At 43.7% G+C, this 26,362-nt stretch overlaps 1 protein-coding gene across 1 annotated transcript; it reads right to left on the bottom strand.

Moving 5' to 3' along the window:
- Positions 1-281: 281 nt before the first annotated feature.
- Positions 282-26,249, bottom strand: nelfa (negative elongation factor complex member A). The gene is made up of 11 exons (XM_007900382.2): positions 25,969-26,249; positions 16,454-16,625; positions 12,626-12,787; positions 10,283-10,372; positions 9,003-9,130; positions 8,061-8,130; positions 6,403-6,491; positions 5,490-5,601; positions 4,666-5,006; positions 2,402-2,501; positions 282-1,257 (listed from the first exon to the last, which is right to left on the bottom strand). Exons 1-11 carry the CDS (start codon positions 26,176-26,178, stop codon positions 1,073-1,075), a joined length of 1,659 nt encoding a protein of 552 aa, XP_007898573.1. The 5' UTR covers positions 26,179-26,249; the 3' UTR covers positions 282-1,072.
- Between the last annotated feature and the right edge of the window lie 113 nt (positions 26,250-26,362).

Below are 26,362 nucleotides of genomic sequence, written 5' to 3'. Positions count from 1 at the left end.
ATATTGACGCGAATTTTCAGGAAGTGACTTCTCGTTGAGATTTCATACCTGGCAAGTAGCTCAAGAGGTGTAGCTTCCAACAGAGTTACAATTGGATTCAAAAGTACTTCAGCGACCTAGCTAAGGTAGTCGAACAAAGTGTCACTGCTTCACCGAAACATGTCACAAATTGGTGAACAATCAGGCCATACTTGCAGAAAAGACGTTTTTAATGAAACTACTGATTATGCATTTTAAAAATTGTTGCTTATTATAAAATTCAGATACCAGTAGATTGATAAACTATGACACCAGTTACAATGTAACTTTATTGTGCTTGGTACTGTATGTCCAGTAAAAAGCACTATTGTCCCTTAAGCACTGACAGTTCAACCAGCTGTCTAAACACAGAAAACCAAACTATTTATGGCTGTGCATTCTTTAAACTGCACTTAATTACAGTCTCCATAGAAAATCTAATTTGTTATTTTACATCTTACACTATACGAGAGAAAGAGAGAGAAAAACCTAGAATCTTTACAACTGTACAAAAAATAGAAAAATGTAAGTCTTGCTGCCTTTGCAACAATACTTTATGAAACTGATAACATCTCGAGGGAAAGGCTCCAGGTACCAGGAAGAGCTCTGGCTTTCTAATGCTCTCCAGTTTAAAACCCAGCGCTTTTCTTTTTTGTTTTAAAAAAGAAAGTGAACCAAATCTAAGCTGCTTGAAATGATCATCCCACATATTTCGAATAAGACAAAAACCCACTCCGAAGTTGTGACCACACAGTAATTCCTGTCAGCTAACCATAACAAATGTTCTACATGCTTTTGACAGATCGGGTTTTCATGCTGAGTCGCTGGAAGTCTGGACCATCATTTAAAGACTTCGGACACATCACAGAAGACGAGATGACCTCACCAAGGCAGGAAATAGGAGGAACCACTGCTCACACCCCACAATCTGTAAAAATTGGTGTCTCCTGTGACATTTCAGAACGTCTGAAAATACAATCATTTAAGCTCAGTTCAGTGGCAACCAGGAGAACCATGCTGGTTTTGGTCCACGATTTCTCAGCGTTGGGAATTCTCAGGATACGTTTGTGATCGGCTTGTACTTCTTCAGTCTGGTCCACTGGCCTGTGGCATAGTTCATTTCGAAGACTGTGTCCACCAGCATGGTGGTGCTGCCCGTTCCGTCTGCTTTTGGTAAAAGCTCTGTGTGCTCACTCAGTTTGATTTGAATGATATCGCCCTGCTCTGGACATGGGTTTTCTGGGGAAATAAACAGATTCAATCAGTGCTGTGTAGAATAACTAAACAAACCATTCTTGGTTGGCATTCCTGTGGTCTGATGTGATAAGTTACCTGATCCCAGCCAAGGTAGCACTACCCTTAGTACAATTGGCCAACAATTCCCTCAAATAAAACTGGTCACTGCCTCCATGGCTGTTTGTGGGACACTGCTGTGCACAAATTGGCTGCATTTGGAGGCAAGACATTTGAAGGCAACATCAGAGATCTTAAAGGCAATCTGCTGGGTGTAGTAAGCCAGTGAAGCCTAGCAGGGATGGGAAAGATGAGCTCACAGAGACTGGTATGGGAAGTTTTCTGGATGATCTAGGAGCTTGTGGAAGGCAGAGCTAGGGAGGTTGGTGAGAGGTCACAAAGCTGAAGATTTTAGTTACGTGGAGGGCACGGCAGCGATGAGGTTATGGAGGTGGCCAATTTGATCTGAACACAGATGAAAGGTTTATAAAATGCCAAACGTTTGCACAGCCTCTGTGAGTTGGACTGACCAATTGTTGATGGGAGCCGAGCAGGAGAGCCTCAGCTTTGTCAATGTTTAGTTGGCAAAAGCTAAGGTTTGTTCAGGGCTTGATGTCTGACAGGCATCTTCAGAACAACAGTGTTCCTGGAGTTGAGGGTGGAGGCAGAAAGGTAGAGTTGGATGTTGCCTACATACAGATGACGTTACCAAGACACGTAGATGAGGAATAGGAAAGAACAAAAGGTAGAGGCCCGAGGAACCACACATCACCAAATGGGGCTGGGAAAAGTACAGCAATTTTATATTGCACCCTTCACATACAATGACGTCTCAGAGTGCTTCACAGCACAATGAGGAAGTGGGAGAGGAAGAGGTGGTGACCACAGGTGTTGAAGAGGTAGGTTTTAAGGTGGGATGCAAAGATAAGTAGAAGGGAGGGGGTAAGGCAGAGGGATAAAATCACAGAATTTCAGAGGTTAGAAGTGTAAAAATCCCTCAGAGGAGGGGGTGGGGGATATGCAGCAGATCTGTGGTTAGCTGAACAGAGCGGGCAGACAGAGGAGTCAGTTAGGGAAGTGTTCAGAAAAGGCAGTGATGAAATAGGAGAGCAGGGGAAAGGTGAGAGAAGAAAAAAAGGTTTCAACACACCTCTAGATCCTGCCATAAATCCAAGTATAAGAGCCTTCTCTGGTCGAGTGACCTTGTTTGCAGTTTTGAACATTTCTTGGGCCGCATACATTTGGTCTCTCTAGAGAAAACAAAAACATGAACAAGGTCAACTGGAGGCCATCAAATTAAAACTATAAAAAGTAACGTTCCTCGTATCAGGTGATTCTTTTACAAACTAAAATCCTGCTTTATAAAGAGCATTCATCTTCTAAATAGCCCTCCCGAAGCATCAACAACATGAAACTATGTCCATAAAACTCCCAAATAATTTTGATATATATATGCACAAATGTACACAGCAATCAATAGTTTCTTCTCACTTTCCTCTTGTTGTCTCTCCCACGACATTAATCTTCACAGTTGGGTGGAATAGCAAGTCCCACTTCCACATCTCCACCAATACCATTCTGCTCTGTAACTAGACGATACCCACAAGACGGGCTGGATGGCTGGCTCTAGAGTATTTTTCAGTAAAACTCACACAAGTCTTCTGTATAAATCATATTATCGCCTAAGTCATACATCAACCAGAGTTACATTCAATTTCCTATTATATCCACTTAAACATGCACCAGTTGTTTCGACCACTGCATAACTCGTAACACCCCTACCGCATTTGGCAGCTGTCGGGTCAAAGCTTTGTTTCCCGCGTCTACCTCAATCGGGAAACCGCACAAGCACACCCCAACGCACAAGCACACAGATCCTCACCCTCCCTCTCAGGGGCGTAACATCAACTTTGTCACGCGTGCAGGTGGTGGGGGAGAGAAGAGCATCACTTGATCACGTAGTGCGTTAGGGGGCACGGAATGCCTGATCATGTGGAGAGTGAAGAGGACCAGGCACCTCATGTGCACTTACCAGCCTTGAAGCAACGTACGCAGTGCTCCATGTGAGACAATCGCGGGAAGCTAAGTCCTGACCCATCACCACATTGTGCACTTACTGTCTGTAGCTGAAGGATCGCATGTTCAGTACAGAACAGTGAACAACTACAGAAGACAGGTTTTGACCAGCCATCATGGCATCAGGCAATGCAGATACCCCAAGTAACCATAATGATAAGGACCTATCAGGAGAAGTACCAGATTCTCCAATTTTGCAAGGCAAATCCTGAAATGAATACTTTCAGGCAGAGTGAATTGAGGGTTTATGTCTGACTTAATATTTTCTTAAAAAGTGATTGATAAATCAGTTATAACAACAAAATTACATTTGTATAGCATCTTTCACGTCGGGAGGACATCCCAAGGCGCTGGACAATCAGTGTTTTGGACCCGAGCCGAGGGTCAGGATTGGGAGAGCAGGGGTGGAAGGAGGGTGACCTAAAGCACGGTCGAAGAGGAGGGTCTTGAGACGGGTCTTGAATGAGGCAAGTCAGGGCGAGGCGGAGTGACTGCGGGATGGAGTTCCAGAGGGTGGGGGCAGAGTGGCTGAAGGCCCTCCCGCCAATAGTAAGGCAGGCGAGGTGGCAGATGTGAAGCAGGTCGGAGCCCGCCGAGTGGAGGGAGCGAGCAGGGTGGTAGGGTTTAGGAGGTTGCCGAGGTAGGAGGTGAGGCCATGGAGGTCTTTGAAAGTGAGGGCCAGGATCTTAAACTGTATCCTCTGTGTGATGGGAAGCCAGTGGGGTTGGGCGTGGATGGGGGTGATAGGGTCACAGAGCCTGGTGCAGGAGAGGACACGGGCTGCAGAGTTCTGGATGATCTGCAGCCTATGGAGGGAGGAATCATGATATGACTTATGCAAGTTTGCCATAACACATACTTTGCATAAATCATATTAAATGTTATTGTCCCAACTGATAAGACTTGTGAGTTTTACTGTAATGCACTGTACCCAGCCCTTAGAGCAGCACAGCGAGGCCAAGTCCAAGAGTTGCACGGCGAGCAACAAATTCATTACTTCCCTCACAGTATCTGGAGCACAAAGTCACACTGTGAAAGGCTTGAAGGCTTTCTTATCAATGTTGCTTCTAGTGCCCAAATAATACAATAAAGGAAGTTTGTAAGATATTGGACAGTAGGCCCATCATTCTGGCCTAAAACTGTTGTTATAAGGAACAAATGAGGTCTTCTATGCAGACGCATGGTGATCGAGAAACGATGGGATGACTATCGCGGTACATAAAAGCAACAGTGTCACTGGGCGCTTTCCTCCGATGTTTGTCAGATGAACAAATGAGTAAGAATCCAACTCCCCCTCCTCCCCCACTCACAACGTTGGTCAGTGCAATTTGTACTTACTGTGAGTGAAAGATTCCTCCGAGGTTGTTGCTGCTGCTGTGTCTGTTGTGGCGGTGGCTGTGCCTGTTGTTGTTGTTGCTGCGCTTGCGGCTGCTGCTGTGGGGTTTGCTGCTGCTGCTGCTGTTGCGTCTGCTGTTGTGCAGGCGGCGTCTGTGCTGTTGTAGTGACAGAGGCAGACGCTGGGGTGGTGGTGGTGGCTGAGGTAGTTGATGCAGTCGAGCTGCTGTTAAAAATGGGCGTTCTTTGTTTGAACTGGCCAGGCAGACCAGAGGTAGGTGCTGTTGACTCTTCCGATAGTCTATTCGTCTGTAAAGCCTCCCTCACTGATCCACCCGTGTTGGCTGTGTGATTGAAAAAGTTTTTTTTAATGACTTCCGTATACATCAACCTCTTAACACTGATGTTAGCGAGAAAGTTTGAAAAACAATGCCAGAGACAGAAACAATCAGAAAGCAAGACAGAGACACATCGAGTCAACCAAAAAGAGGGGTTTGTCACAATATGGTCATTTAGTGATACTCTAACTTGCAATAGAAGAAGCTTTGATTACCACTGTTGCCAATTTGCATTTTGTGCGATGACCAGTTATCCGCTCGGTTTCCACATCCATGATGGGGCCGATCCGTTCGTGTGGATAATAGGCTCGCTACCGTATTGTTAATGTTGGTCTCAAAACAACTGCTTCCGATTGTGCAGTCATACCCAGTCTCTGCTACTTGAGCAACAAACTACAATCCCAGATATCTGCAAGATTACTACATGCCCCTCTACAAACAAACAATAAATCACAGATCGATGGATGTTAAATATCTCTCACAACTCACCTTGCGGAGTTTCTGAGCTGGGAATGTAGGACGATGATGGTACCATGCTGGGTGTAGCAGGCAAATAACTGGTAGATGGTAGTGGATTATCATTGTTTAAAGCACCGAGTTTCTGAAGTGAATACAGAAAAGAAAATGTGAGATATCATTTGTAGCTCTTAAAGGCCTTTGCACGGATTGGTTTGTGCTTTATAATAATAATAATCCTTACATTTAGTATAGCGCCTTTCAGTCAGGAGGACATTTCAAGTCGCTTCACAGAATATACTGTAAAGTGGAGGGACACCAGCCAATTTTACACAGCAAGGTCCCACAAACAGCCATGAAGTGAATGACTTTTTTTAAAAAATAGCAGCTTGAATGAAATGTTATGTATTATTTACTTAAGAGTTTGTTTATAACAGGACACTGGCTCTTTTGTGGAGGACAGTAATCTCCACTAAAATTAACAGTCACATACATACGTGGTTATGTGGAAGCCACAGAAAGTTTGTTCCAACTCAAATGGATTTTGTGTATAGTATTTTTAGTTAAGATCAATTGCACAAGATTCCGCAAAACCTGAGCAATTCCATATTGTTCTCCAGTAAATAAATTAATATTATAGGCCTCTTCTGCCATTTGGTTCTTTCTGTTTCCCAAAACGTATCGATTTGATTTACCTGAAAGCATTCCTCCAAGTTTACTTCATCTTATTTAGCATCTATTTAAGGTGCCTTCAGAGAAGTCTTCTTTCAAGACTAACAAGTCTCAGCCTATCTTCTTGGAACTTGGAAGCCAAGAATTCTCTGATTTATGTTCTAGAGAGTTTGTAAGTCAGTCATCATACAGAGAGTGGATGCAATTCATCTCAACTAAAAGCAAATCAAAACCAGAAGCATCACATCTGATTTCCAGTTCAGAACTAACCTACCTGAGTAGACACCAGACCAACCGCATAATCTGGTGTGACACTGTCCAGAACAGTTTCTTCTTTGGCAGGCTTTTCTGCAACATCTGCATCTATATTTTAAAGAGAAAACAAAATCTGTTGACCATTCTGAATTATGTGCATCTATCTCTGAAATTATTTATTTATTTTTACAAAGTATCCTCAGAGATAAAATAATTCTTGCATATGATATAGCGCTTTAGTACGTGGTTAAGACAGCTCACAGAATATATTGGAAAGTGGATTGACTGTATTTTGTGGGCGAAAAATGGCAGCCAATTGCACACATGCCTTGTTCTTTCAAAGGGTTGAATGAAGGCTTTTGATGCCTGAAATCCCAGGATCATCATCATTACCTTAAAGTGATTGTCTTGACATCTTAAGACTGTGCAGAATTTTGGAAAATTCTAAAATTCAGTCTGTAGTTGGAAGCTATTTTTCTGCTTCCAAATTAAAACTCAGGATAAGCTGTTATCTAAAATTGTTATTTTTGGGGGTAGGAGCCAGGTGTCTGTAAAGCCGTTACCATGCTTAGGGAGTATCCAAATTAAACAAAACATATGCATGCGATCTACCCATTGATGTGTATTCCATGTATCAGGAATGGAATGAGCACTCTCTCCCTGGAGTAAGCCTAACTTCCTGTTTACCTGACATTAAGGGCACTATATAAATATAAATTGTATTTGCCAATTCTGGAGAGTATGAGGCGCAGGTTGACAAGGGTCAGAGCTTGGGAACCCAGAGTATGCATTGGAGTTTAAGGTCAAACTCCACCTAAAACCGCAAAGGTTGCCGTTGAGAGCTCTGTCTGGCAAGCTTCCTGCTGCTTGCTCAATTGGGACCAATCTCCACTCGTTATGGTCTTGGGTTTGCAGGGTTAATAGGATCCAGTTGTGAAGAATCCCTATCCCCAGTGACCTGCCTTTTTATCCAAGTTCTGGTGATAAGTCATTGGTTGGTTTATCATTAGTAGTGCCCTGGTGCACTGTGGACTCAGCCTGCTCAAGAACTTGACTTCCTAGCCTGCTAGAAAATTCACTCAATTCTGTCATTCTGTTGCCAAGCACATCACCTTAGAGACAGCTTACATTCCCCCTCCCACTAGTCAGATACACACACCAAAGAGAAGGAAATAGAAGGGTGTGTGAAGGAGTTAGGAGTGGATGAAGACTTGTGTTTCTGTCCTGTACAATCTATGTAAATCTGTGTTATTGTCTTAAACTTTAAGACAGTCGTAACCGGAAATGCTTCTGATCTAATTTGCCAGTTTGGGTCACATTTGTGACAGAGTGGTATTTAAGAATTGTTTTAAGATTTTTTGAACTTTTTTATAGCCAGAAGAAAATAGCTTGATTCTAACAGAAACCTCACAGCTGAAACAGCAACAAGCGAACTGTACATTTACAGTTTATATATATATATATATATATATATATATATATAAATACCCTGTACCTACCATTCAAACATGATAAATTTGGCAAATGCAATGACATCAAAACACATGTGCATCTGTACAGGGATTGCACTATACAGAGTTGAGGATTAGACTGGGTTTCGCGCTGTGGTTGCCTACTTGAATCTCTCGGATGACAAATAAAATACCAAATATACAAGTGAAGTCAGATTACACCAACCTAATGTCTTCCTTCTCCTCTTTGCTTCCCGACCAGCACCAACCATATCCAGCTCAGAAATGTCCAGCAACTAGAAGAATCAACAGATCTACATCAATTTTGCAGTAATTATTTTTGAATTGGGGAAACCTTCATCTGAAATAGAAAACTTGTCAAGGTTTGATTATAAATACACAATAATTTAAATGCAGATTGAATGGTGAATTTACTTGAATTTTACTATTCAACAGTCTAACCAAATGCTGAGAAGCAAAGCAAATTAAACACTATACTTCACAATAATGTGGAAGTACTCCAAACAATCATCCTGATGCTATCAGTACTTAACGTGCAATCTCATTAAATAATACATAACATATATATATATATATAAAAATATACACACACCAAAGAGAAGGAAATAGAAGGGTATGTGAAGGAGTAAGGAGTGGATGAAGACTTGTGTTTCTGTCCTGTACAATCTATGTAAATCTATGTAAGTTATTGTCTTAAACTTTAAGACAGTCGTAACCTTTACACTCATTTAAATTGAAAAGTGACCTTCAACAACAACAACTTGCATTTATATAGAGCCCCTCAAGCAGGGTAACATCCCAGAGCACTTGAGAACATAGGGACATACAGGACATTAACATACTATCTGTTTTTAAAACCACTTTGTGTAAAAGGATTAAGATAACACACTTTCTGAGAATTGCTACACTTGATATTTTAAAAGAGATTTGTTTTCTGGAGATGGACAATTGAGGTTACAAGTCTGGTTATCAGTTGTATAACATTAATTCCCGACTCCCAATAGGAGCCATCAAAATTATTACACAAGATGCTTTGCAAAAACACTTTGAAAAAACTGGTCAAGGAGGAATATTTTTTTAAGACACACAAATATATCAAGAGGTTCAATGGCAAATCACATGCACACTGACAACCAATTACACTCACCTTAACGCCCCTCTCCTTGCGCAAAGGTGTCCGACCTGCCATTGGTGTTCTGTTGGTAGATGGACTGAATACGCTGGGAGTAGTGGGACTCCGGAATGGAGCTTGCTTTGGAATCCCCTTAAGAGGAGCTGCAAAGTTACAAATCAGCATTTACAACTGATATACATGAAGCCAGACATTTTGCCCTTCCACCTAAATCACTACTCGAGGTCCATTCAGCTTTGTGTGAACCATTTCTTTCCTGGACTCCTCGTCCAGGCTGGCCTACCACTGGTCTGATCACCAGGCAAGGCAACAGTTGAGCAGGAAAACAATCTAAATTTTTAGTTTATAATAATCCTTGAATTTGATGTAGCGCCTTATCACGTTGTTGAGACGTCTCAAAGCGCTTCACAGAACACACTGTAAAATGGATTGACTATGTATTTTGTGGCCAAAACATGGCAGTCAATTGCGCATAGCAGTGTCCCAAAAACAGACTGCATGTTGCGTGTGGAGTACTTGCCTAAGGTTTCACCCTACCCGGGTCCTCTCGCCTGTGAGAGCAAGCGTGCTAATCACAACACTACGGGACTCTTGACAGTCCATCCAATCATGGTCTGATTCGGCCAAACCTGGCCAGCTTTAACCAGTCAAAGCACAGTGGGCGAGCATGCACGAATTTACATCATAAAGACAGAAAACTTCATGTGAGGGATCATGGTCTAGATAAAAACAATTTACAACCTGGAACCAGACCACAGAGGCTATGGGGAGATTTAATAGAGGTGTTCAAATTATGAGAAGTTTTGATAAGAATAAATAAGAAGAAACGGTTTCCACTGGCAGTTGAGTCTGTAACCAGAGGACAAAGATTTAAGATAATTGGGAAAACAACCAGAAGGAGATGAGGAGAAATTTCTGTTATGCCCCAAGTTGTTACAATCTGGAATGTACTGCCTGAAGCGGTGGTGGAAGCAGATTCAATAATAACTTTCAAAAGGGAATTGAAAAGGAAAAAAATTGCAAGGCTATGGGGAAAGAGCGGAGGAGTGGGTGTAGTTGGTATCTCTTTCAAAGATCAGGCACTAGCACGATGGGCCAAATAACCTCCTTCTGTGCTATAAGATTCTATGATTACAGTCCACCACTTAGGAACCCATTTGCTGCACGGATTAAGATTTTAATTAAGAAAGCTATTCCGGTGAGCATTTTTCATATCTATCATGTGGTCAATAGATATACCATAATTCTAAACTTAGGCAACTTTGGGTGTGTTCTATTATACAAAAGACACATACTAGTGGTATCAATTTTCTTAACCAAGCCTCTCCCCTTGGCAAGAAAAGGCACTCCAGATGTCTTTTTGAGCTGTTGTGCAGTCTCTGTTGCTGAAAAACAATAAAATGACACGCATTGAACACAGACTCCAATTGGACACAAAATCATAACAGATTATAAACGATTGATAACAAGTAAACCCCTGAAAAGTTCCTCCAACCAATTAAGCAAGGATTCAGAAGTTATTGTTTACCTTAAAATTAAAAGAGCATCATTGAATTCACAATTTTAAACAGACATTTTAATACAAAACAAATCAAGTAGTCTGTCACTCAGCCTGACTGATTTACTAGTTTCCCTTTGTGACAACGCCACAAGAGCATCTTCTGAACAGTTTACTTATTCTGTTCAAGAATATTATTGTAACAATCTTGTTGCATTTTTCCACACAGTTTTCTTCATAAACTCAGTCAACTTTTAGCTGCACAGTGACTTAGGCTTCTTGGCTAACACACTGCAAAGCTGAGACAAATACAATCAGTTTAATAAAGCTCCTCAAAACATCTAGTCATTTCATACAACAACAAAATTTCATTTATAGAGCGCCTTTCACTTCGGGAGGACGACCCAAGGCACTGGACAGTTGGGTCGGGACACGAGCATTGGGGGGGGGGAGGGGGGGGGGGGGGGGGGGGGGGGGGGGGGGGGGGGGGGGGAAAAGGGGGGGGGGGGGGGGGGGGGGGGGGGGAGGGGAGGGAGCGAGGAGGGGGGAAATGGTCAGGGGAGGGGAGGGAGGAGGGGGAAAGGCAGGTGAGGGGAGGGGGAGGCAGGGTGAGGGGAGGGAAGGGAGGGGGAGCGAGGAGGGGGAAATGGTCAGGGTGAGGGGGAGGGAGGGGGCGAGGGGGGGAAATGGAGGGGGGGGGGGGGGGGAGCGAGGAGGGGGGATGGGGGGAGGGGGGGGGGGGGCGAGGGGGGGGGTAGGGTGAGGGGGGGGGGGGGGGGGGGGGGGGGGGGGGGGGGGGGGGGGGGGGGGGGGGGGGGGGGGGGGGGGGGGGGGGGGGGGGGGGGGGGGGGAGGGAGGAGGGGGGAGATGGTCAGGGTGGAGGGGGAGGGAAAGGAGGGGGGGAGGAGGGGGAAATGGTCAGGGTGAGGGGAGGGAAGGGAGGGAGCAGGGTGGAGGGAGGGAAGGGGGAGGGGGGGGGGGGGGGGGGGGGGGGGAGGGAGGGAGCGAGGAGGGGGTAGAGAGTCGAGAGGGGAGCTGAAGGTACGTATACTACATAAACTGCAAAATCTACACAAAAACATTTTGTGAAAAGAAAAGAACTTCTGTTCATCCCATTGTCCCTTTATCCCCCAAATCACTCTCTCTCCTCGTCTATTCATCATAACAGCTTTCTTACTTCCCTTCCATGACTTTCAAAGCTGAGCTCCACTGTTACCTTGTTTGAAATCACTGAACAGCCTCGGGGTGGGGTGGGGGGAGAGGGGGGAATGAAGCAGACATGGTCTTCTCAATAGAACATCGGAATCCAGGACAGCAATGCGGCTGAGTTTCCGTCCCATCCCAAGCTGTCCTGCCGTGCCCCCCATAGCCCTGGACGGGTTCAGTTTCACAGCACTGATCAGGATTAGGACCTGCAGTGTTTTGATCTGCGCCACTGCACCAGGCTCTGCTAGTGACAGGGTTCTTTAACAGTACATTTAAAACACACCATTTCCGTTCTTCATAGTTTCCACCCATCCATTTGGTTTGGTGGAAGTGGGTGAAACAGAATGAGAACCAGGCTGAGTTTTAAATGGCTGAGAAAAGTCCTTCTCTATACTCAGTTGAAAGCCCTAATTCTCAAGATTGACTGTTCACACAAATCAATGACATCAAATAAGGGGGTCTGTTGAACAGGTATACGGTCAATCACCCTGGTTCCTAGCAGTGCCCTAATACCAGGCTCACGTAATCCAGCAAAGTTTAAACACAGGTTGGCACTAGCCAAGGCTTGGGGAGCCCAGAGTGGTGTTAAGTTTAGCTAAGACATATAAACTATGCAACAAAGCTGTTTTGTAAGTTTATGGATGCTTGTTTAGAAACTTCCCCTTTGTAAGATATGCACAACAAACAACATCTATTTATATAGTGCCCTTCACGAAAGATAGTTTCTTAGGGTTCTTCAAGGTGGCGAGGTCAGACACTGAGCAAGGGAGGAGGGACCATAGGTGTGGTCAAAGAGGTAGGTCTTAAGGTGCGAATGAATAGCAGATAGGGTAAAGATAAATGACATGAAATGCTAAATCTCTCACACACTGAATTATTAAAATGGGCCACCTGCAGTAAGCCAAAAAATAATTTTGAACAAAGAGTAACTTACATTTCTGTAACAGTTCGGCTCTAAGTGTGGCACTTTTGGGTTTCCGTTTGAGTTGAAAATGCTTCACCGGGGGTGTGAGAGGTCCCACGAGAGTTGTCAGAGCATTTTTATTCAAATACTGGCATTCCAAAGGCAGCATAGCAGAGGCTTCACATTCATTGACTAACAACAAAATATATTTGTTTAAATAAAAGTAGAGAGGAGACAAATCATTCTACAGTCACTGAATCCTCACCAGTTCTCGAAACATCCGCGAAACATAGAAGAGGGTCAAAATGACACTTTGGAAGGTCCATCTTGAACTTTACACAGCATCACCTTCACAAACTACAGCTTTTTGAGAAAAAAGGATGAGAAAGAGGAAAAAAAATCTAGAGCCTGCTCCTTCCAACATGGCTGCAAGTCTTGCTGCTGGTGTAAATATTAGCCCCAGATACTGCCACATTGAAAAGCTCTGCAAGTAAAGTTAGCATTCAGCAATTATATTTGTAAAGCGTTTTATAAAGGATATCCCACAGCACAGGACAGTCAGGGATTTGGCCCTCAGCAGGAGGTTGGGATCAGGAGGGGTGAAGGGCAGGGAGGACAGGGGTAGGAGGTTGACTGAAGGCACGATCGAAGTGAAGAGTCTTGAGACGTGCCCTGAAGGCGCAAGGGTGATTGAAAGACTGCATGTTTGAAGGTCCTCTGGAATAAATTAATGCCTCATTGAGTTTTTGTTTGATCAGCCAGGTGTCAAACACGGTGCAGAAAGCCATCAGCGGGTGTTTGACACATGGAGAAATTTATCACCTTCTTAAAATAATCCAAATCAAACTATTGGGAGCTCCAGATACGCATAAGGCTTCAGGCAGAGGAATAGAGGCAGGAAGTTAGGGGCATAGTGACTGAAGGTTCGGCCACTAAGTCTGGTGTGGAGAGGATGGGGGATGTGCAGTAAGCTCGTGTTGGCTGAGGACAAGCAGAGGAGTGGGATAAGAGAAGATCAAAGAATGATACAAGTTCTCGTTTGGCAGCTGCGATTGAGGTGCCCAATATAGCAGTGCTGGGCCCCTGACGGCCAGTTACCATACATGGCCCGGACAAAGCCATTCCAAGAAGAATTTTTACATGTGCAGACGACGAAAAATTGTTTAAAAAAATTAAACATAATTCTGTGATCTACAGACACTTAATTGGGCAAGTGTACAGCAGTGCAATACAATACTGAGATATATAAGGCAATGTAGATTGTTATCAAAATCAGGAGATTGCAAAATGTATTGCTCAACAAATCTAGAAAAAAATTTGGAAAGAACACAAATCACTGGTTGACTAAATCTTTGTCACAACATTGCAGGGCAACATTTTTGCAAGGACATGATTGGGCCAATAGAAAACGTGCAGAAATATTTGCCAACAATTGCAGGGAGATTTGCAAATTGGCAAAAAATGTTTTGACACATTTTGCAGAAAATGGTGGGGAGTTGATTGGTGCTATTGAGGTACATGTCACTGCCAACCTCCATTTTTTCACTTTATTGATAAAAAGTAAACATGAGGAAATAACACATATTAGATTGTTGCAAAAAAATTAATTGCTTCTTTAACAAAAACTGGGTGGCCATTTTTTTTTGGGGTGGGGGGAGAAAGACACCAGCTCGTCTACAGGAGCTCTCAGGGCCCAGCACCGCACATGGACCCAGAGACACACACTCACAGACACAGAGAGACACACACACACACTCAGAGAGAGAGAGAGACAGCACACTCACAGGCACAGAGAGAGACACACTCAGAGACACAGAGAGATACACACACTCAGAAACACGGTGACACACACAAGCTCAGAGACTCAGAGACACAGACTCACAGATACAGAGAGACACACACTCACATAGACACTCACAAATAATAATAATAATCTTTGCATTGGATATAATGCTTTTCATGTCTTCTAGACGTCTCAAAGCGTTTCACAGAAGACTGTATTTTTGTGGGCGAAATGCGGCAGCCAATTGCACACAGCAGTATCCCACAAACAGTTATGGTTTGAAGTGACCAATTTATTATTGTTTTATTTTCTTAAGGGATTATTATCAGGGCCTGTGGAGTATGGAAACTTGCCCAAGGTTTCACCCTGCTGGGAAGCGAACCCAGGTCTCTCGCTTGCAAAGCGAGTACTCTAACCACTGAACGACATTGCGAGACACACACAGGCACACCCACAAACACACAGAGGAAAGGGAGACACAGACATACTCACACAGACACTCACAGAGAGAGAGACACCCATATACTCACAAATGCATAGACATACACAGACAATTACACATACTCAATCACACACACTCCCACACACACAAGCACAGAGGGACAATTATACACACAGACAATCACACATACGCTCAAACTCTTTGCTGCTTGAGCCGCGGGTGCACATCCAGAGCCACTCCGCCCACAGTGACGGCAGATAAACAGCTGGGAGGCCCGCGGGCCAGAAACTACATTTACAGTGGGTGTGTAATGTTGGAGGGTGTTTTGTGGCGGGTTCCGCAGAAAAGGTGTAGCGCACATTTCTATTGGCCCAGGACACGAGGCAGCTTTTAAGTTATAGTACAACTCTTTAAAAGGTCAAGGAATGTGATAGTGAATATGATTCTAATAACAACTGTAATTGTGCTCTTTTAAATAGACCGAGGAGAACGATGGCGTCAAACCATGAGCTGACTGCTTTAAAAAAGGGAACAACAAAACTACATTGATATCGCGCCTTTCTCGTCGGAAAGATGTCCCAAGGTGCTGGGGAATAAGAGTGTGCTCAGAAATACAAATCAAAATTTTTAAAAAAATGAACAGAATTGATCAGGTGGATAGAATGGTTTCCCGTGTAAAATTAACAAGATAAACAGGGGAACCCGATGAGCTGAAAAACATCACAGCGACACACAGTCTGGGGTCCCCAAGCCTTGGCTCTTGCCAACTTTCCGGAATTAGGTAACCAGGATACGTTCCTCCTGGGAGAGAGTGCACATTCCAATCCAACAATTTATCTCTGGGATTCCCATGTGTAGATGGGAGGCATGGAAATCTCAGTTTAGTTTGGATATACTTAAGCATGGGGATGGGTTTCCTCCTGTGTCAGACACCCGTCTGACCAAAAGGAAATACAATAAACTGCCAACAAGCACAGTAAGCACTGGCTAGCTGAAGCATTGAAAGGAAAAAAGGTGAGCTTTAGCTCAGCAGGCATCATCAGGATTTGGGACAGGATAAAGGTGAAGGGAGTTAACTGGATCTTGTACAGGAGCAGAGTAGCGTTCCTCGCTCTCTCCTCACTACCCCAATAATTTCTATCTGAATTCAGCTTCCCAAAATCCTGTTCCTTTCCTTAAATATTTTGTTTTCACCATTGATTTACAATAATTTACATTGATTGCCAGTTCTGCGAAGTACAGGGTTTTTGATCTACAATGTTTAATTACTGGAATATCTCAGCAAAATTGATATTACTGATTTTAAAATATTATTTTATTAAATAATAGTATCCCAATCCCACACTCAGTATTTAAGTATTCTATTGTGCGCAATTGGCTGCCACGTTTCAACCACAAAATGGACACTCAATTCACTTTACAGTATATTGTGTAAAGCGCTTTGAGATGTCTCAATGACGTGCTATTTCAAATGAAAGGATTATTATTATTAATAACTGCACTCACTAATTCAGGCCCATCTCCCAGGGAGATTAAACACCATGCACTAACGATGAAAGTACAATCTCATGTAAAACATTCCGCATAAGATTTCATGTTGTGGGAATCTGATGCCTTCCTTCAATAATTCTACCTTTTTCTCGGAGCTCTCCTAGAATTTCTTGTAGGTTCTGATTGTGTTCCTCAAGTTCTAGGTTCAGGGACCCAGTCTCCGGAAAGGTCTTCAGAATATCAGCCACCATCTGAACCCAGGAGTCGGTGTCCATTGCAGCAAGATGGACAATTTCAGTTAATGAAGCTTTCATCTGTGAAATAAGCACAGAAACATGCAGTACATCAAGCACTCAAAATAGATTTTCAATATAGTTTTTATAGCAAAAATAATCAGCAGTGTAGGCCAATCCTCTGGTCATTCAAGCTCTCCGAGACGCTACCTGCATGAAGGGTGCTATATAAATGTAATTTGTTGTTGTTCGTTTCCTAGGTAAGTGTTGCTTTGCTACAACTAGGGCAAACTACACATCAGTCAAGTCTGATGCACCTCCTACTGCTAGTTACGCAGCAGAAAAGCCAAGAGGGATATCATCTGTCTGCACTCAGTCCTTGTCCTCTCTTTAGGGAATCGTGTGCAACTCAAAAGAGATAGCAATGATTCAATACCTTACTGGAGAAACTGAAATAATGAACCTGCACACTTAGAGCATCACTGGAATATCTATTGCTTTGTCTGTGATCACTTGGTTGAAGGACGATGAACAATAGCAAAACAAATAAAAGGGAGAGTGAAGGGCAAGGGAAAAATACTAATACATCAACTCATGACATTGAAAAGTTTCCAAGCACTTCACAATACAAGTTACTCTGAATCATACTATAGTCCTTCAAGTGACACATTGATTTGAGGCTATTCACTTCATGGTTGTTTATGGGTCACTGCAGCGTGCAAGTTAGCCACCAATTTTCCCAGCAAATAAGTGGTTACTATACTGTACATTAAATCATGTGAAGCGTTTTGAGATGTTATGATCATGTGCAAGGATTATTATTCCTACTACAGTGACTGTTACTATAAAAGCAAACAGGACAGCTAATCTGCTTCTTGCAATGACCTACAAAATCCACAATGAGATTGCTGCTACGTAAGTTATTTTCGCTGGTATATCTCATTTTAGTTGTAAGATATTGATGCAGATTAACTCTTACCTATAAAAAGGAACAATTTTTTTTAGTGAATGAGGAAGCACCGTTGGTCAGGCGCCTGGCCCTTTAAAATAGTGCCATGGATCTTTACATCCACCTGAACCACCCAACAAAAACAAGTTGCATTCATATAGTGCCCCCCCCCCCCCCCCCACCCACACAGGGTGCGTCCCAGAGCACTTTGGTGTCCAAACCGACAGTTGAACATCTCATCTGCAGCGTGGCACCTCTCATCTCTTCATACCAAATCACACCAAATGTGGGTGTTGAACTCGCAACCTTCCAATCCAGAGGTCAAAATACTATCAACTGAGCCAAACTGACTGCACAATAAATATGTTGCTTTTACAGTTACTGTAGAAGTCATCTCAGTGACCTCTGCTGGCAATGCAGTGTATAAACATTTGGCAAACAGGGCGACAAGTCATACTGCACCATACGAACAATATGCTGCATCATACAACTACATATTCCTACTTAATAACATAATCAGTGTTTATATCGTAACAAATTTTACTTCCAAAGGTAGATTATTTTGGGGAGAACCTTGGATGAATCATCTAACCCGTGTGACCCAAGTAATTACTGCAATACACATTTCAAAAAGCAAATTTCTATTTAGTTTTCACAAATATTACAATTAAATGCAACAGTTCATATTTTGCATTGATAGCAACTTTGTATCCTCCAAATTAATTCACTTAATCACTTTCCTGTTGTATACTTTCCCAAAACACACTCACTTTTCCTTCAAACATCCTAAAACTTACATTTAGCACCAACAGAATATGATTGAATCCTTCCAGGCATTTATTCTCTGCTGGTCAGTAAATTTACTGCCCTTGATACACTTATAATAGGATTCAATTGTAATAGGCACGGCAGCAAGTTTGATAAATTTACTAACAAACCTAGATATTCGCCCACAAAATATACAATCAATTCACTTCACAGTACATTCTGTGAAGTGCTTTTGAGATGTCTAGAAGACGTGATAAGGCGCTATATCAAATGCAAGGATTATTATATTATTATTATTCCCCTCCCAGAGTTCCACCTTCTGCATTCCATTTATCTATATTTTAAAAAATATCAAGTTCTTGAGATGTTACTGATTATAACACAGAAAAAACAGGACCAGAACAGACCACTGTGGCTTTATAAGTCTCTCTACATTTAACTGCAACACCTGAACGCTTGTATTAACAGATGCATCCTTGGTAACTCATTGTCAGCTCTCCGTAGAAGCTAAATATACCGTGGAGACTTTTTTCATTACAGTAAAATAATTCCTAAGATTGCAACAATAAGAACGTACTTTACCTCGGATTCTGACTCATTTCTTCCAATTGTTTACAAAGTGCTCCCCTATAAACACAACCCCTACCTGATCAAGTTTAATTGCCTTTTCCATCCAGGCACTTGGTTAAAAAAAATCCATCTCTAGCTCCAGATTTTCCTGACTTTTTTTTGATTGGCAAGAGCCAAAACTTGGGGGCACCCACAGAGTGTGTGCTGTGGTACTGATGGAGTCTAACCAGCTAAAACCGCACAGCTTATCAATGAGATCACTGCCTGGCAAACTTTCCCGCTGCTTGTCCAGCTATTGGTAGGGCTTTGGCTTGCAGGATTAACAGGAACTGAGTGGGATGACTCCCTGCCCCCAGTGACCAGTCTGCCCTTCCAAGTCGTGCCAGTGGGCCAGGTGCTGTCATCACCTGGATACTGCAGGTGAGCCTGGCTCAGGAACAGGACTACCAAGACCGCCACAGAGGCTGAGCTTGATTCTGATTTGGTCTCTGATCTGTACCTCATTTCTTCTAAATATTTACAAAGTGCTCCCCTGTAAACACATACAAGTAAGTTAGACAGTCTGGGCCAACTTTTGGCGACCTCAAAATGATGGGGGGGTGGGGGGAGTTCATAGCCCCCCTGACCTCCCTACCGGGTCCGCCGCTGATCAAGATCATATCGATTGACTCACTCTGTGTTGTGTTAGCTGGGCAGCAGTTCAAATAGTACAGGTGGCCTTGGTACCCTTTGTCCTAAATCAGAATTTTCCTCTCTTGAATGACACCCATTGATCACTGATGAAAAGTGCAAATGTATGGGCATCAGATATGGCCAGGATTGAGCTTCCATTGTTTGATAGGCCGGTGGCGCTCGGCATCAAGAATCATGAAGAATGGTATCGTGATTTAATCCAAAGTACTGGAGGTCACCAAGCACCACAGAACCTTAGCAACTTTAAACAAGCAAGGAGTCATTTGGAAAGGAACAAAGCTGTGCATACAGTGTGTTGCAGTTCATCGTAACAGGTCAAGAAACATCCTGTTGGAATAAACAAAGTAGATTGCATTACTTCAGCACAGAAAATGCTACAAGATGAAATGCTGCACAGGATACTATTGAAGTGATTGAACACACTGTTTTGCTGTAATACTGTAGTAGGATAGTTGCATAGTTTATTTTTAAATTCAGAATTGCATATGTAGAGTACAGGAACAACAATTTACATTTACAGAACACTATTCATGTCAGAGCAACATCTCAAAGCACCTCAAACAGTTGCCTGCTCACCCAAGCTTGGGCAGAGGAAGAACAAACAGGATCTTATAGGGGTTGGTGTGAGTAAAGATAACCAAAAGCACAGTCAAAAAGATAGCTTGAAAGTAATGCTTTAAAGGTATGGAGGGAGTATATGAGGCAGAGAAATTCCAGGACACAGTTCCAGACAACAAGAGCAGAATGGCTGAAATTTTGGATCGGTTAGCAAAACATGAAACAGGCTGCTGTTGAGGAAGGGGCAGGCTCGGTTGGGTTGTAGAAAGTTGGAGAGGTAGAGTAGGTGAGCCCGTGGCAGGATTTAAACACAAGAACAAGGATCCTCAATGCAATCCGTTGGGGACAGGAAGCCAATAGAGCCAAGTAAGGAAAATAATAATAATCCTTGCATTTGATATATCGCCTTATCACGTCTTTGAGAAATCTCAAAGCGCTTCACAGAATATACTGTAAAGTGAATTGACTGTATATTTTGGAGGTAATAGGCTCATGGAGCCTGGTGTGGAAGAGGAGATGGACTGGTGAGTTCTGCTTGGTCTACAGCTTGTGTAGGGAGTAGCAGAGGAGACCAGCAGGCAGGGAGATGAAATAATCGAGCCTGGACGCAATGAAGGCATGAAGGAAGCTCCCAGCAGTCTGGGGAGAAGGAGAATTCCAAAAGATCTTCTCCAAAAGATCTAGCAGGTTCAGCTAAATGGCTGTATTTATGCCTACAGCTCATTGTGGCGGATAAAAAGAGAGAAAAGGAGGTCACTGAGTCTCTTTGGGGCAGTCACATATGGCAGTGAATACCTGAATCCAGCCAGTCTTCCCTGTGGCAGTCTCGATAGTCAATGCAGGTCTGCATTAATCCATGGCTTTGTTGTTAATGGGAACAAGCAACCTGGCTCATCAGAGGAATTATATCCAGGCAGACCAGCCATGGTGGGGGGGGGGTTGTAATTTTTCCCATTTAGTTACTGTTAACCCTGTAAGTCAAAGCCTTAATCTATCCTCATCCACTCCCTCTCCTCTCACCTCCACTGCGCTGTCCTTGATTGGTTCAGACCATAGCTCTCACACCGCCTGCACTTCATCTCCTCAAACGGCTTCTCCTCCAGCCCCCGCACCGTCTCATGTAGCGTTCCTCGGGGCTCTGTCCTTGGTCCCCTCCTCTTCAACATCTATATGCTCCCTCTTGGTGACATCATCCGCAGACATGGGTCAACTTCCACATGTATGCGGATGACACCCAACTCTACCTTTCCTCCTCTACCCTCAACTCCACGACCACTGCTGTCCTGACAGAATATCTGTCAGACATCAAGTCCTGGATGAGAGCTAACTTTCTACAGTTGAACCTCAACAAGACCGAGGCTCTCCTGATTGGCTCAGGTCAGGGCCTCCTCACCTCAGGCGCTGACAGCATCACCGTCCATGGTTGCACACTCCACGCTAAGCCACTCCGGAAACTTGGGGTATTGCTCGATCCTCAATTATCTTTTCTAAACACATTCGCGCCATGACCTGCTCTGCCTTCAACCACCTCCGCAACGTCGCCCGGCTCCGACACTGTCCCACACCGCAGACCGCCAAAACGCTCATTCATGCCTTCATTACATCGAGGCTCAACTATGCAAACTCACTACTTGTCGGCCTTCCCACCGCCTCCCTCCACAGGCTGCAGATCATCCAGAACTCTGCAGCCCGTGTCCTCTCATGCACCAGACTCCACAACCCTATCACCCCCATCCTTGCCCAATTCCATTGGCTTCCCATCACACAGAGAATACAGTTCAAGATCATGGTCCTCACTTTCAAAGCCCTCCATGGTCTTGCTCCCCCGTACCTCTGCGACTTCCTAACCCCCTACCATTCTGTTCGCTCCCTCCACTCAGCGGGCTCTGGCCTGCTTCACGTCCCCCGCCTTGCTCACCCCACTATCGGCGGGCCTTCCGCCACTCTGCGCCCACCCCCTGGAACTCCATCCTTCGGTCTTGCCCCTCCCTCTCCATCTTCAAGACCACCTCAAGACTCTCCTCTTTGCCCGAGCTTTCGATCTTCCTGCTTCCCCTCTGCCCTCCACCCTCCCCGACCCTCAGCTCGGATCCGTAACTCTGTCTGTCCAGCGCCTTGGGACGTCCTCCCGACGTGAAAGGTGCTATATAAATGTAATTTTGTTGTTTTGTTCTTGTTAACCGGTAAGGTAGTCATAACTGGACATATAGCAGGAAGCTTGTTGCTCAGGGTTGGCAATGGTAAACTGTGTGATTTCTTAAGAAGTTTGTTTTTTTGGATATCTGTAAGCATGGCGAGGGGTTTCTGTGTCTATTAAACACTTGATTATACATTATAAATATAATATATATTCACAAGTATACAGTCAATTTACTTTATAGTATATTCTGTGAAGTGCTTTAAGATGTCTAGAAGGTGTGAAAAGCACTGTATCAAATGCAAGGATTATTATTATTATTGACTGGTCAAAAAAAAATTTAAACATATGTATCGCAGCCGTGGTAGCACACCTTTTTTTGTGCAATAACCTGAAGGCCCAACAGAGCCACCAATGGAAGTTTGGTAGACCAAGATTTTGAGGTGGGTCTTGAAGGTGGCGAGGGAGGGGGCAAGACGGAGAGACTGCGGGATGGAGTTCCAGAGGGTGGGTGCGTAGTGGCAGAAGGCCCGCCTGCCGATAGTGGTGCGAGCAAGGTGGGGGACGTGAAGCAGGCCGGAGCCGGCTGAGCGTAGGGAGCAAACAGGATGGTAGGGGGTTAGGAGGTCAGAGAGGTAGGGGGAGCAAGACTGTGGAGAGCTTTGAAGGTGAGGACCAGGATCTTGAACTGTATCTTCTGCGTGATGGAAAGCCAGTGGAGTTGGGCAAGGATGGAAGTGATAGGGTCATGGAGCGAACACACTACACTCAGTAGCACAGCACCACAGAATACATAGAACTGGTCACATTCATACAGGCATTGATTGATTATAAAATGTCCTAGAGTCAGTCTTAAGCCTTTGTAAACATTTTTTTAAAAAATGCTAAGAAAATATACTGCAGTATACAGCACAAGATTTCTACATATCCTGTGGATTTTTTTCTCCAATAAACATAATAGAAAAGACAATTAAAATCCAACGTTACACATTAAACAATCAACAGAAAATGCGATTTTTCAATCTCAATTTTCCATTTCCTTTAATTTACCGGGGAAAACAACAGATTCACTTCCAAAACTCTATTCCCACCTGCTGCCACTTAGAGCTTTGAACTTCTAAAAGTAACTAGCAATTTTGAGGAATTAATCCAAAGGACATGATATGGCACAGAGATTGTGGGGCACCGATGGATGCATATGCTGGAAGCATTAGGACAATGTGAAAACAAGATTTTAGAGTACATAGCTAAAGATATAGAACACAAGTCGCAGTCACCCGAGTTAAGAGGTGAAGTTATAGAATATTAATATTGCAAAATAGAAGGCTCTGGGTAAATCTTAGTTTAATATTCAAGATCCTAAAGATTGCAGATAGACCTGAAGCCTAGTAAGATTTAAGACAGAAACTCGTAAAGGGGGAACAGAATCAATGTCAGAAGATGAACAGACAACTTACTACTTTAACTACTTCACACAGAAAGTGGTAAATAAAATGGAATGAACCACCCAGGGAAATTAGTAGAGGCAGATTGTGACAGTAAACTCAAGAGGGAATTGATAGCTATTTGGTAAATAAATTGATTGAGAGGTATGAGAGACACAGCAGTGTTTGATTTTTTAAAAAAACTTAGAATTGTCGATGGTTTGTGTAGTAAGTGGGTCAGTACTACCCTCTGTTGTCACGTATCGCTTCAAAGTCAGAGTAAAGGGATGCAACAGCGTTTCAGATCACAGGGAATAAATAAAATTAAAATAAATAAATAATTTGGTCACTCAATTCATGACTGTTTGTGGGACACTGCTTTGCAAAATTGGCTGCCGCGTTTTGCCTACAAAGTATACAGTCGATTCACTTTGCAGTATATTCTGTGAAGCGCTTTGAGACGTTTCAACAAAGTGATAGGGCGCTGTATCAAATGCAAGGGTTATTATTATTATGACAAAGTCCACTTAGAGGATCAGCTGAGCCTGTTGCAGGAGAAACTAAGCTGTTATAATAATGAATCTAACACATAATACAAAAACTTAGAAGAAATTTAGTTGTCTAGTATTCATACAAAAATCTTGCAATCAATCCTCAGAAATACCTTATTTTTAAAAAAATAAACTTTTTTTAAGACATGGCAAGAATTTTCATCTTCTTCACCAAGGTTGGGCAAAGATTCAGAAGTAGAATCGTAATTATCAACAGCAAAATAGATTGAAACATATGGGAATGCCGCTTACTTTTCACATCAGCATGTGTCAAAACAAATATTTTCCAAGCAAAATGAATGTCATTTCTAATCATGTGTCAGTTCGGGTCATGTGGTGGAATTCTCGCATCTCAGTCAGAAGGTTGAGGGTTCAAGCCCCACACGGCAAAACTTTAAACTTACAGTCCAATACACTGCAGGGGGAGCGCTGCATTGTTACAGGTGCAGTCCTTCAGATGAGGTATTAAACTGAGGTCCTGTCTGCCTGATTCCATGACACTACAGTATTTGAAAAGAGAAGGGAGTTTCTCCTGGTGTCCTGGTCAACAATCCCTCAAGTAAAACTGGTCATTCAATTCATGGTGGTTTGCGGAACATTGCTGTATGCAAATTTGCCTACAAAGCGCAGTCACTACACTTTACAATGAATCCTGTGATGCGCTTTGAGATGCCCTCCCAACATGAAAAATGTTATATTAAATGCAAGGATTATTATAATAGCACTTAGCGCATTACCTGCCACCTTTCTGTATGTCACCAAGAACGTTTTTCTTTAAACTTGTTAAAGATAAAAATAAATATTGCATCAGGTCAATATCAATAATACGATCAATAATATGGTGCCTTTATCACCAAACATTACATTGATATTAATAATCTCAAAGTTTTCATGAGCCTCAGTAGCAGTGAAGCAGAAACCAATCATAATTTGCATTTTATATCGCTTTTATCCTTAAAGGAAAATACTGTTATCTTCAAAATTAGTTTCACTGCATCTTATCGATCAATCAAATTTACACAGGAAGAGGCGGAAGATGGAGGGAAAGTGTTTGGACAAATTTGCCTTTCTGCGGTTACATCATATCCATGGACTTCAAAATAAACGTTGAACCTGTGTGGGTACCCCCACCGACCCCACCCATCCCAGGAGATAACTGCTCCTTTGAATGCAAAAAAACAAACAACAGAAAACACAAACTGCTGACACACACAACAACAGGCAATCTGGATGGTGATGATGAGCAATGCCATTTCTTAGCGCTCTGAAGTTCCCCCTCTCTCTCTCTCTCTCTCTCTCTCCCCCTCTCGGACCTGCTCTGCTTTCTAAAGTGCTTCCAAACACAGTCAATTCACTTCGGTGCATATTCGGTGAAGCGCGTCGGGACGTCCCGATAAGACGCGATGAGGCGCTACGCCAAACGCCAGGATTATTAGTAGTAGTATTATTATTATTACAATGAATGCAAAATGGCAATAAAACATTCCCTCGCTGAGAAAAACTTTGGTTGGGGGGGGGGGGTGGGTGAGGGGAAAAAAAGAGAGCGAGGCGGCGGGGAGCGGGGAGTGAGTGAGTGGGTGAGAAACGTGGGCATGTTTTTTTTGGGGGGGAATATAATAATACTGTACGAGGGTTTAAGCAGTAGAAGGGGCGGTTATATGTGGTGTGTGTGACCCTGGCGGTACATGTACTTCCTGGCGCGCTGTGCCTGTTTCCCGCTGACACACACACACACACTCACTCACTCACTCACTCACAGGGATGGCGGACTCACCTCGTCCACCGTCCGCCGCGGGAGGTGCAGGATCCCCAGCAGCAGTTTGAGCTTCACCGCCGACGAGAGGCCGTGAAAGCACACCCTGATGTTGTCCACCACGTCCTTAGTGAGCAGCGAGGCGATGCTGGGGGGCGCCCACAGCTCGTCCGCCGAGCCCAGCTTGTTGTGAAGCCACAAGCCCGTGTCGCTCTCCCGCATGGACGCCATCTTGGAAAAAGGAGATTTGAATGGACGGGCATTAAGCGGGGACGCCTAAACCTCGCCGCCCATCCCCCCCCCCCCCCTCCCTCCTCCACAGGACCCCGCCCCCCAACCGCACCACAACGCCCCCGCACGGCGGGCGCAGCGCAACCGAACTCGCTCGCGCCACCCGCCCGTCACCATCCGCGTC

Source organism: Callorhinchus milii, unplaced genomic scaffold (genome assembly GCF_018977255.1).
Source record: "Callorhinchus milii isolate IMCB2004 unplaced genomic scaffold, IMCB_Cmil_1.0 Scaffold1, whole genome shotgun sequence".
In the NCBI taxonomy this organism is placed as follows: Eukaryota; Metazoa; Chordata; class Chondrichthyes; order Chimaeriformes; family Callorhinchidae; genus Callorhinchus; species Callorhinchus milii.
The sequence above is the reverse complement of the archived record's forward strand: the minus strand, read 5'-3'. Positions and strand labels throughout refer to the sequence as shown.

Coding starts and splice junctions, on each gene's coding strand:
- nelfa (XM_007900382.2), bottom strand. CDS start 26,178: ATGGCGTCCATGCGGGAGAGCGACACGGGCTTGTGGCTTCACAACAAG. Junction 9,131..10,282: donor TAAGAAAATTGATACCACTA/GTATGTGTCTTT, acceptor GTAACTTTGCAG/CTCCTCTTAAGGGGATTCCA. Junction 5,007..5,489: donor CAGCTCAGAAACTCCGCAAG/GTGAGTTGTGAG, acceptor TCAATCACACAG/CCAACACGGGTGGATCAGTG.